Source organism: Mesoplodon densirostris, chromosome 11 (genome assembly GCF_025265405.1).
Source record: "Mesoplodon densirostris isolate mMesDen1 chromosome 11, mMesDen1 primary haplotype, whole genome shotgun sequence".
NCBI lineage: Eukaryota > Metazoa > Chordata > Mammalia > Artiodactyla > Ziphiidae > Mesoplodon > Mesoplodon densirostris.
This window is the reverse complement of record NC_082671.1, coordinates 75,159,935-75,172,582: the sequence shown is the minus strand read 5'-3', so window position 1 is coordinate 75,172,582 and position 12,648 is coordinate 75,159,935. Positions and strand designations below refer to the sequence as shown.

General features: G+C 48.2%; 1 protein-coding gene across 3 annotated transcripts in view; it reads left to right on the top strand.

The window, feature by feature from the left end:
- ABTB3 (ankyrin repeat and BTB domain containing 3) overlaps positions 1-12,648 on the top strand; it is a 307,966-nt gene that overhangs the window by 291,585 nt on the left and 3,733 nt on the right. For all 3 annotated transcript variants that reach the window (XM_060112558.1, XM_060112557.1, XM_060112559.1), the window contains 3 exons: positions 72-153; positions 7,118-7,186; positions 9,028-9,141. In XM_060112558.1, coding sequence (XP_059968541.1) covers positions 72-153; positions 7,118-7,186; positions 9,028-9,141 — 265 coding nt within the window. The remainder of the gene's footprint in view (positions 1-71; positions 154-7,117; positions 7,187-9,027; positions 9,142-12,648) is intronic.

Sequence of the window (12,648 nt, the reverse complement as noted above, 5' to 3'; positions counted from 1 at the left end):
GAGCTGAGTCTCTTGCAAGCTGTTGATGTCTTCTTGAGTCTTCTTATCTCCCTTTTTATGTTCCTCCTCAGGTTCAAAGCCCTCCTCTCTAGCAAACCAACAAATGACAACACCTGCATAGAGATCGGATACGTGAAGTACCCCATCTTTCAGGTAAGCCCCTTCTGTGGCCTGGAACCCTGCTGGTAGGTGCGGGGCACCGGTGGGTCCCTCCAACCCTCCACCTGTGGATCAGCCACTGTACTGAGTCATCAGCTCCTGCACTCTTGGCCCCCATCCGCACACTGCCCCTCCCACCTACCATCCATTCATGCCCACAGCATTAACTGAGCACCTACTATGTGCCCGACACTGTGTTGGGATCTGGAGACACAAGGATAAAGGACATTCTTCTCCTGGGGACTCACAGTCCAGAGCGGGTAACTCTGAGTTACAGTATAGAGAGGGGTGAACCAACAAGCTACGGCAACTCAGACCAAGGAGACTAGGGAAGGCCCCTGGATGAGGTGTCGCTGAAATATTGCAGGCTGAGGAGAAGCGGGCAAACCATGGGGAGGCTTAGGGCTTAAGAAAGGGAGTTGGAACATTCCCGGCAGAGAACAGCAGGTATGAAGTCCCCAGAGGCGGTTGAGCCCCGTGTGATCAGGAACCAGTGGACTTCAGGGAATCCAGTGTCACTTTAACATTGGTCTGAACCTAATGTAAATAGGAAAGGAAGGTTTGTCAGAGGCCAGATGATATTGCCACATCTCCCTCCATTTGAAATCAATACCGTTTGGTTTATGGGGCACCTCTAAGGGGGCACAGCAGCTCTCTTCCCTTTTCCTCCATTCTTCATGCCTGATTCATTTTTTTTTTTTTTCTTTTTTTTGGTGGTGTCTTTGTCTGGTTTTGGTTATCAGGCTAATGGTGGCTTCATAGAATGTTTTGGGGAGTGTTCCTTCCTCTTCAATCTTTTGGAAGAGTTTGAGAAGGATCGGTATAAGTTCTTCTCTGTACGTTTGGTAGAATTTGCCCGTGAAGCCATCTGGCCCTGGATTTCATGCCTGATTCATAAATCCAGCCTTGCAATGACATTCTCGCCACTAGGAGAAATTCACACCCCCATCTGGCCTTGCAGCCCTATCTCTGAAGCTCCGAGTCTCATCTGGGGCATGGAGGCTGGTGGGCTGCTTATGTCCAGCAGGGGGCCTACAGGGGAGACTGTGGCCCCTCCGTGCAGTCTTCCCACAGCCAGGGTCAGTCGGCCAATGTGGGTGATCTGGGGATGGAGTTTACAGGATTCTGAACAGGACCTGTTTCCTCTGGTTCAGTTCTGGAAGGACAGCCCTGGGAAAATGTGGGTAAGACTCAGGCTGGCCCTCGGGAGGCTCACATTCCAAGAGGGTTGAGGAGACCACTCAGACATAAGCAGGAGGCAAGCAAGGCCGTAACCAGGGTCATAGGGCGGGGGTCCTGATCTGGGCTTTGAAGGACAGAGCTGCTTCAGGATCTAAATTCTACCTTCCCCAGTTTAAATAGCTGCATTCCTGTTTAAAATCATTGTCCCTTGTGTGACCTTGAACAAATTACCCAGACTACCTGAGCCTCAGCTTCCTCATCTGGTGAATAGGAGAGAGAGGGTATTCCGGAGGGAGAAACAGCATAAACAAAGGCACAAAAGTGGGAAACTGCGATTTGTATTTGAGGGAAAGTGATAATAGTCCATTTGGCGGTGTCTTAAGGTATACTGGAGACTGAAAAGATGCATTGGAACCACATACTATAAGCCAAGTGTGGCTGGCCAGATGATGGTTCTTCCCTCCACTGGTGATTGACCCTGGTCCCCCAGATCCTGTGATCCAGAGGGCTGCCAGGAAGCCACCATGACCTCACACTAAAGCCCTAAAGCCCACTGAGGTGTCAGTATTTCCACCATTAGAGATGCATTCCTTTGGTTATGTTGAAACTTCAAAATAAAGAATCCTTATGGAATAACCATGCACAAGACACTCTCTTCTCTGAGCCTCATTTTCCCCATTTTTAACTCCAGCTATGAATGAGGCACTGACCTTTGTTTGCATGTGGTTATCTGGATTAATCTTGCCACTTTTAGAGGTGGGGAAACTGAGACCCAGAGAACTTAGTACTGGTCAGTGACAGAGCCATTATTTGAACCCAGACTGGTCCAAAGAGGAACAATAATAAGAGCAGCTCCCATTTCATGTGCTCCAGCTACGTGCAGGGCTCGAAACCAGTGGTTCTCAACCTCAGCTGAGCAGTGGAATCGTTTGAGGAACTTTGATGATTCCCAGTGTCCAGGCTGTAAATCAGAATCTGGGCTGCGGCCCAGGCATCAGCATTTTGAAGTCTCCACCCTCTGCCATCATCCAGAGGCATGTGCAGCCAAGGCGGAGAACCAGTGCTCTAAGTTACAGTGGTTCTCGAAATTTAGGAGGCATCAGAAACTCGAGGGGAAGCGCTGGGGGGTGAAGGGAGTTGCTTGTTAACATGCAGAAAACTTGCTAAGATTCAGATTCCTGGGCCCTGCCCCCCAGAGTTCCTGATTCTGTAGGCCTGGGGTGGTGCCCGAGAATTCATGTTTCTTACAAGAACCCAGGTAATGCTGATGCTGCTGGTCCAGGGAGCCACTCTGAGCACCACTGCCCCACGTCATCTCATTCAGTCCTCCCAGCTCCCCCTCCAGGTGGCTCTTCTCCCACCCAGCAGACAAGGTAGAGGAAGTGGCCCGAGCTCCCACGGCTCATCACAGCCAAGCTGAGCTTCAGACCCAGGCCTGGCTGACTCCCAGACCTGACCTCTTAACTGCCTCCCTGCTCTGGGGCCTTGGGTCCTCCCTAAAAATCGCCCAGCCCGGAGGAAAGGCCCGTTAGCATTTGGAGCCTGAGCCAGATGCTGGAAACCACGCACCCCCCCAGCTCTCCCAGTGCTCATGGAGGGAGCACTTACGCCATCACGCCTGGGACAAATTGGGGAGGTTCTTGTCATCAGAACCCGGCTTGTAGTAGGCACTCAATAAGTGTTTGCTGTGGGAGCTGGTTAAATGAGACACCTACGTGGAAAGGCACAGCCCCAGAGGAATCATAGACCTGTAATTACTTTTGGCTGGATTAGGCTTCCCGGCCACATTAGCCTCCAGTTACTGTAATGGGCAGAGAAGATTGAGCAGAGGCCCTGGGGACTCTTCCATGTGCCTGCCCCTTCCCCATAAAAGAAGAAAAGCCTCATTTGTGGCTCAAAATAGGCCAAGTAGGGCTGAATCTGACCCAGAAGGAGTCTCCCAGGGGCCTGCTCACTTCACTTCCATGCTAAACAGAAGAATTTTAGTAAATGAGACAGCTTTGAGTTTCCTCCCTGCAAGAATGTTTAACATCATACACGGGCAAGAGCCCCATGCAGCTGAGGCTGCACCTGGGAGCAGGGCCTCCACGAGGCTGTGGATGCCGTTTACATCCTGCTTCATGCAGGCTGACAGCTGCCAAGAAAAACAACTCCATAAACAGGCCCTTTGGCCTAATAAGGGTCCATTTCGCCCCCTTGCAGAAAAAGCTTGTGCTGGCTGAGTCTGAAGGTGGCATGGCTCAACCCAGTTTAAATTCCATTAGCCCCAGGTTCTCCATCCGTGCCCTTGAAAGCAGCATTTCAAGTCAACAACCCAACCGTGAGGAAATGAGATAACATGCTTTGTAACTGGAGCAGCCCTGTGTTCAGGACAGTTATTATTATGGCTCTTGCCGTTATTATTGTTGGTTTGGCCTTTATAAAAGAGAGGTGCTAGGGGAATCAATGGATTTTAATAAAGCAAATGTCCCAGCAATTGCCGATATGGTGTTTTAGATGCTTATGACCCATCAGGTTTGGGGGGGCGGGGCGGGTAAACAATGCTACGATATCATTTCACAAAGCCTCAGCCATCACCATTAAAGCACCGCCATCTCTGCAACAGGCACGTGGCCAGAGCATGGGAGACTCAAATGCAAAAGAGGAAGAGCAGGCACTGGGGAGGCAGAGATGGACGAGACCCAGTCTGTGCCCTCAGACTCCAGCGGGAAGTAACACTGCAGTCATGCGTGGTGGGGTGCCCGGCACGGGGTGGGAGGCAGTTGAGAGATCTGAGCAGATCTGAGGAGGCTTCACAGAGGTGACCACTGAGCTAGATCCCGAAGGAGGGGCCAGAGATCAACAGGTGGAGAAGAAGGGAAGGGCATCCAAGCAGAGGGAACAGCGTGGGCAGAAGCAGAGGAGTGAAAGAGACGGTGGTAGGTTCTGATCCAGGCAAATGGTTGGGAGCGGTCAGAGTGAAAAAGGCAGACGTTATCAAGGTTAGGGGGCGAGGAGGGCGGAGTGGCAGGTGAGATCTGAAAAAGTAGATTGAGCCATAGTAGCCGTATTCATAACAGCAAAGAAGTGGAAACAACCCCAGTGTCCATCGGCTGATGAATGGATACACAGAATGTGGTACATCCACACAACGGGATATTGTCCAGCAATAGAAAAGAGGTGAAAGAGTGATACATGTGACAGCAGGGTGAACCTTGAAAACATCACACTAAGTGAAAGAAGCCAGACACAAAAGAGCACATGCTGTATGATTCCATCTGGAACAGGCAAATCACAGTGGTTGTCAGCACAAGTAGGAAATGGGAGAGACTACTGATGGGCATGGGGTTTTTCCTGGGGGTGTTGAAAATATTCTAAAATTAGATTGTGGTGATGGTTGCACAACATTGTGAATATTCTAAAAGCCATTGAACTGTATACTTTAAATCGAAGCATTTTGTGTCATATGAACTCTATTTCAATACAACTGTAAATGATAGATACATATACACATTTTTTGACCAATTATTGTTTTACTGAAGTATAGTTGATTTACAATGTTGTGTTTGTTTCTCGTGTACAACAGAGTGATTCAGTTATACATATATATACATATTCTTTTTCATATTCTTTTCCATTATGGTTTATTACAGGATATTGAATATAGTTCCCTGTGCTATACAGTAGAACCTTGTTGTTTATCTATTTTATATATAGTAGTGTGTATATGTTGATCCCAAACTCCTAATTTATCCCTCCCCCTCCCCCTTTGGTAACCATAAGTTTGTTTTCTATGTCTGTGAGTCTGCTTCTGTTTCGTAAATAAGTTCATTTGTGTCATTTTAGATTCCACTTATAAGTGATATATGGTATTTGTCTTTCTCTGACTTAACTTCACTTAGTATGATAATCTCTAGGCCCACCCATGTTGCTGCAAATGGCATTATTTCATTCTTTTGTGGCTGAGTAATATACCACATCTTCTTTGTCTATTCATCTGTCAGTGGACATTTAGGTTGTTTCCATGTCTTGACTATTGTAAATAGTGCTGCTGTGAGCATTGGGGTGCATGTATCTTTTCAAATTAGAGTTTTCTCTGGATATATGCCCAGGAGTGGGATTGCTGGATCATATGGCAACTTTACTTTTAGTTTTTTAAGGAACCTCCATACTGTTCTCCATAGTGCCTCCACCAATTTACATTCCCACCAACAGTGTAGGAGGGTTCCCTTTTTCTCCACACCCTCTCCAGCGTTTCTTATTTGTAGATTTTGTAATAATGGCCATTCTGACCTGTGTGAGGTGATACCTCCTAATAGTTTTGATTTGCATTTCTCTTAGTATTTAGCAGTATTGAGCATCTTTGCATGTGCCTACTGGCCATCTGTATGTCTTCTTTGGAGAAATGTCTGTTTTAGTCTTCTGCCCAGTTTTTGGTTGGGTTGGTTTTTTTTTGTTATTGAGTTGTATGAGCTGAAAAATGATTACTTTAAACACACATGCAAAAAGTAGATTGAGATCAGTCACAAAGGATGTTAAATGGCCTGAGTAAGCAAGTGGCAGCACGTGGCAGCACATGGCAGAAGCACTACTGGAAGAAGATTTTTCAACCTCAGAGAAAATTGAAGAGCTAACATTTATTGAGTTCTTGCCATGCACCTGCCAGGCCCCTGTTAGGCCTGTTACATATATTAACTCATTTAATCCTCACCGCAACTCCATGAGGTAGGTCATATTATCCCCACTTTACAGATGATGAAACTGAGGCACAGAGAGCCTAACTTAATTCAGGTCACCCAGCTTTTAAGTGGCAGAGCCAGATCAGAAGCTGAGGCAGCCCAGCTCCAGGTTCCTTGCTCCTAACCACTGTTCTGTATTAGTCACAGACTCTCAGAGCCTGAAGGGACCATAGAGGGCAGCCCAGTCCAAGCACCTCATGTTATAGGCGCCCCAAAATGGAATGTAACAGTCTACAGATTTTTCCAACACACCTTTATTAAGCCCAGGCAGGTAAAGTCAGTGTGTCACACAGGCAGGCAGAAGACATTAGAGAGTAGTGGAGACAGTAGCCAACTGGGAAGGATACACACCACCTAAAAAGTTTATACTCAGCTCCATGGGAGGTGGTGACAGCCAATACTAACACATCCTTAGGCTTCAGTCTACTTGAGGGACACCAGTTTGCAAAGCTCTGGGACTCTCCACACCGTCCGGCATCCTGAGTCACATGTACAAAGCCTGGCTTGGACAGTTCACACCATCAATGAAACGTTGAAACCCTGGACCCCTGATGGCTTCATCTTAGATCTTGTCAAGTTATAATAAGCAGGTGGTTTCACCGTGGCTCCGTCACCCTCTGGAACTTAAACAAGAGGTTTCTAGTCAAACTGGGCCATGTTCCCAGGGGGACTGCCGCTGGTGTAGGGTCTTTAAGCCACACCACGTGTGCTGCAGTTCTGGGCAGCTCAGTGGGGTGGGAGGCAGGAGGACAACCCATGATTATCAGTCATAGATGGGGGAAAACCATCCTGGGAAGCAGAGCTTAGAATTGTTTAATTTGGCCCTGAGGATGAACCACAGGGAGACAGATTGCAGCATGGTGTAAGGAAAAATATCCAGCCTACAAAACGTTTAAAGGGAACTTCTCCTGAAAGGCAGTGATCCGGTGGGAATGGCCACCCTTAAAAAGAGGTGTCATACAGGGACTCAGAACCAGCCTGAGGGTTTGAGTGGATGGCTTTAAGATGACTGTGTCTGTGTGCCATTGACACTTTGCTCACTGTGTTCTGTCTTCCAGCTGGTCATGCAGTACCTCTACTACGGTGGCCCAGAGTCACTTCTCATTAAAAACAACGAGATCATGGAGGTAAGGAATCCGCTGTGTCATTGAGTGGGTGGCACGCACGGGCGGTGTCTGGGGGGAGGCTGTGTTGGGTCTTCATTTGGATGCAGGCTTTGGGGTCCTGCCTGCCTCATTAGATCTCCCAAGGGCTTCTCATCAGAGCCCCTCCCCTGGAAGGCTGGGGTGCTGGGTGCGCTAGTCTGATCCCTTTCAATAGCAACTGAGTGAAGCCCAATTTTAACTGGCTTTGGCGGGTGGAGGAAAGGAAATTTACTGAAGAGTCTGAGGCTAGCGCTAGCTTCAGGCACAGCTGGGGCTCAAATAGCATCATCAGGAACTATCTTTGATGACTTCTCCCTTGTCATTTGTAAGAGAAATATATGGTCTGAAAGCATTCCTCAAATCTCAGCATGTCCACGGAGGCAGAAGCCAAGAACCAGTTACAAAGCTCTCCTGGCCTCACTCAGGCCCCTCATTCCTGCAGCTGCCTGGCTCTCCCTGTCTCCTGTCCACCTCTCGTAACCCTGCCTCTTCTCCCCTCCCTGCTCCTTCCTAGAAGTAGAACTCGTGTCAAAGCTGGTAGCTTTGAACCAGAAGCCAAAATCACTTTGCTATTCCTGAGCGAAAGAGCTAGGAGCCCATTCAGGTGCCTGAAGTCCAGGGTGGCTGATGAGACGTGTCAGAACACTATGAGTTGTTCAAGAGGTGACACCACACGGTGGTTCAGACGTGGGCTCTGGGCCAGACTGGGTTCACATCCAGGCTCTACCCCTTCTGAGCTGTGTGATCTTGGAGCAGTAATTTAACCTCTCTGATCCTCAGTTTCCCAACCTGTAGAATGGGGATAACAATATCTACCCCATTGGGTTTTGAAGATCTTAAGAGTTTCTATTTGCAAGGTGCTTACTACAGTGCCTGGCATGTGTCACAGGGGCTGTGTGTTCACTGGGGACCATTTATCCTTTTGTTCTTACTCTGTGAGACCTTCTGTGGTCACTCCCCCGCCCCCCAAAGTTACTCTCCTGTCTCTCTGAATGGCTTCTCTGACACGTCACAACCTCAGGACTAAACTACACTCTGAGGACTCAGACTCTTTTGTAAACCTTTTTTAAAATTATTTTCAAATTGAAATAATCAATCACGTAGATAATACAGAAGGGCTTTACAGTACATAAAAGCACCTCACCCAGCCACCCCCCACCCCATCCTCCCAGTCCTTTCCCCAAAGGCAATCCCTTTGAACGCTCGCTTCAGCCCTTTCTTCCCCACCCCAGAGCCTCTGTTCAGCATCTTCCACAGCCAGGTGCCGTGCTCAGGGCTGGAATACAGCAGCTATGCAAAGGGACAGAGATCCCTGCCCCCCCGGTCTCTGGAGAGGGCGACAGGCATAACATCATGTCTGGTGTGAGAAGGGCTGTGAGGAAAACTCAGACAGGGTAAGGGGGCCAGATCGTGACGGAGGGAGGAGTCCTGAGGTGACATCTGTGTGGAGACATGGATAAATGAGGAGTGAGCCACATCGATACCCACCTTGCTGAATAAGAACATCACCCTTATTTCTGGATGTAACAATTTTAAGCATTTTTGCTTGACCTCTTGCTGTCATAAATGTAAATTTGATTCACTTCGACCTCACCCCTCCCCGCTGCCATCTTCCCCTGCAGTTGAATTCTGTCGCTGAGTCTTAGTCCTGTAATGCCAGCAACAGCTCTAGTGTAACCTTCCAGCTTTAGAGTGATGTCCGACACTTTATTCTCGGTGCCTTCACCTTGGGTACCGCTGTGGGAGGTGAAGAGTTTTCTCACCGTGGGCGTTGCTTTCCTTCCACCTCCCAACCTCTAACAGGCTCTTTTCATGGTTTTTAGCTTCTGTCTGCTGCTAAATTTTTCCAGCTGGAGGCTTTGCAGCGACACTGTGAGATTATCTGTGCAAAGAGCATCAATACCGACAACTGTGTGGATATTTACAACCACGCCAAGGTAATCGATCCCATTCTCGCTTCCCGAGCACCCCCCGCCATGCCCTGTCGCAGGAGAGGCTTTCTTTGCAGACACTGTGAGTCCGGGTAGAGCGCGGATGCTGGGCCTGTGCTTTTAGGCCAAGCCGTCATCACTCCTCCCAAGGTCTGCTTCCTGCTTAGAAGGGATGTCTTTCCCTTCATCCGCCCCTCCAGAACACAATGAAAGCAAGCAAGCAGAAGTTTCAAAAGCAGTCATTCTCAAACTGTAGCATGCGTATGAGTCACATCACAGACTCTGATTCAGCAGGCTCTGGGGTGGACGCTGGTCCTGCGTTTCTAACAGGCTCCCAGGTGAAGCCTCTGCAGCTGGTCTAGGCCACACCTTGAGCAGCAAGCTTCTCGAACAGTGGTTCTCCAAGTGTCGTCTCCAATCCAGCAGCATCAGTATCAACCAGAAACTTGTCAGGAATGTATATTGTAGGCCCCACCCAGACCTACTGAATCAGAAACTTTGTGAGTGAGGTCTGGCTATCTATGGCTTCCCAGGCCCTCCAGGTGATTCTGGGGGTGTTCACAGGTGAGAACCATTATGCTAGAACTGAGGTTCCCAATGCTGGCTGCACGGTAGAATCACCTGGGCACTCACTTAAAATCCCCATGCCTGGGGTTTCCCTGGTGGTGCAGTGGTTGAGAGTCCGCCTGCCGATGCAGGGGACGCGGGTTCGTGCCCCTGTCCGGGAAGATCCCACATGCCGTGGAGCGGCTTGGCCCGTGAGCCATGGCCGCTGGGCCTGTGCGTCCGGAGCCTGTGCTCTGCAATGGGAGAGGCCACAACAGTGAGAGGCCCACGTACCGCAAAAAATAATAATAATCCCCATGCCTGGGACCTATCACAGACCAATTCATCAATCTCTGGGGGTGGAGCCTGGAAAAAAGGTATTTTTTTCATAGCTTCCTGGGTGATTCTCAGATGTGCCAAGGTTGAGAACAGGCTGTCAACACTAGAGAGGTCCAAGGAGTCCTCCTAGTCAGGTGGCCCCAACACCTGGGGAGACATTTGGAATCTTGGTGTGGCCCTTCACCCCAAAGATCTCTGCAGGGAAGCCCAGGAATCTGTATTTTTAACAGGCTCCCAGGGCAACCTTTGTGATTTCAGCCCTAAGGCCAGTCTTCACTCCAGTTTTTGGAGTAAAATCAGTGAACCACCGATTTCATCCAATTCATTTCACAAGTGGGGATACTGGGACCAAGAGAATTAAAATCATGGGTCCAGGTGCCACTTCATTTTGGTTCATGCTCTCAGGACAGGGGGATTAGCATCTTCTGGGAAGAAACAATGAAATAAATTAAGATCAGGAGTTAATTTAAAACAAAGCATTCTTCTTTGGTATAACTGGAGCGCAGCACACATGCCTCCCACATCCACGGTTGTAGAGTGACAACTGATGTGCATAATAGTTACTCTGCTCGTTGTGAAAACACAGGTTGCGTTTGAGACGTTATTTTCTGTTTTACACCAACATTCCCTGAGTCCTTTCCAGGTGCAGGCCTCTGTGCTTAAAGCTTTGTTGCATTACCTTTTTAAATACTCACCACAACCCTTTCATTAGTCCCATGTTCTAATAAGGAAACTGAGGCACAGAGAGGTGAAGTAACTTGCTTAAGGTCACACAGCTATTACAGAGATTTTTTTCCATTGTGGTAAAGCATACGTAATGTGAAACTTACCATTTTAACCGTTTCTAAGTGAACACTTCAGCGGTATTACGTACATTCGCGTTGTTGTTCAACCATCACTGCCGTCCATCTCCAGAATTTTTCATCTTCCCAAACTGAAATTCTATACCCATTAAACACTAACTCCCCATTCCCCCCTCCTCCCCAGCCCTTGCAACCATCATTCTACTTTCTGTCTCTGTGAGTTTGACTGCTCTAGGTACTTCATATGAATGGAATCATATGGTATTTGTCTGGCTTATTTTTGAGGCTGGCTTCTTTCCGTTAGCACAGTGTCCTCAGGTTTCATCCATGTTGTAGTGTGTGTCAGAACTTCATTTCTTTTTAAGGCTGAATAATATTCCATTGTATGTATATACCACATTGTGTTTATCCATTCATCCATCAGTGGATACCTGGGTTGCTTCCACCTTTTGGCTCTTGTGAATAATGCTGCTATGAACAGGGGTGTGCAAATATCTGTTCCAGTCCCTTCTTTCAGTCCTTTGGGATATTTGCCCAGAATGTAAACCTAAGTTTGCCTCACCCCAAAGCACAGGTTCTTCCTTGTGTTTATTGCCTGGCCTAATAAATGTTCAAAATATTTGCAATAATCCTTGCAATAATACTCAAAAAAAAATTTCCTGATTGGTCATCAGTAAATCAAAAGGTTCAGTCAGGCTACTTTCTACCCACACACACTGGATGTTTTGGTTAAGTAAGGGTTTAACCAAAATCTGGTTTCTTGGGACACAGCAAAAAAAAATTTGTTTTTAAATCTTGAACTGGTTACTTTGCAAAAAAAGCATCCAGAGAAACTCTCTACCCAGGAAAAGGCCCAATTAGTCTCACGGTCCTCTGCCGCCTCCCCTGGCCATTGGACACCCAAATTGCCCTGTGAACCCCACATCCACAGTGGCTTTGCTGTGGCCTATCTCCTGGCAGCAAGGCCTGTGCTCCCCAGTTCCATTTTAATAACTTCAGGCTCCTTGGCAGGCAGCTTCCGTAGCTCTCTTTTTATTTAATAACGCACCTGATGCAACGTGAGCCCGGGCTGGGAATACATTAGTGCTACAGGCTTGGAACACCTATGGCGAAGGACTGCCTCTTTCACTGATGTGCCTCTGCAGCCAGAGCTCGGTCTTTTACAGGCGCCAGCCTCTGTCTACCCTCCCAGGCCTCATCCGGGAATGTTTCCAAGGTCAATGCCTGCCCTTCGTGATACTTGCATGGAGAACGGGGCAATGCCAGCACCCCTTGCCCTTTCTATGTGCTGCTTCCCCTGTGCTGTGGATCCTGCAGCTCCCGCTGATGATAACCTGCCACGTGGATTCTATTACTGCCAGATTGTGCTCATACTGAAGCTAGTTTAGTAAAAGAGACAGAAAAGAAACCAATACTCGGTTTGGAACCCCAGGAAACGCAGGCATTGAGACACTAACAACCATGCTTCAAATGTCAACAAGTTCTTGGCAACATTACCTCTGTTCTGCACCTAACCATTGGAGACAGCTGTGGAGTTCTCCAGCCCAGAGGAGAAGCCTAGCGCGTAAATGCACGGCTTCCTCATCTTTCGTTTCCTAGCAAAGCTGTCCCGAACTATTCAGTCATGAAGAAGAGGCCCTGGAGCTTCTGATGGCCCTTTCAGGGTGTCTTTCAACTTGAGAATAAGAACAAGCTGGTTCATCACATTGAATCTAAGCTAACACAGTAAGCTCAGCCGGGCACTGTGATGGGAAGAACGTGTGTTTGGAAACCAAGGGATTCATTCCCTAGTGTTTATTGTGAGCCCACTGTTTACCAGGAGGTG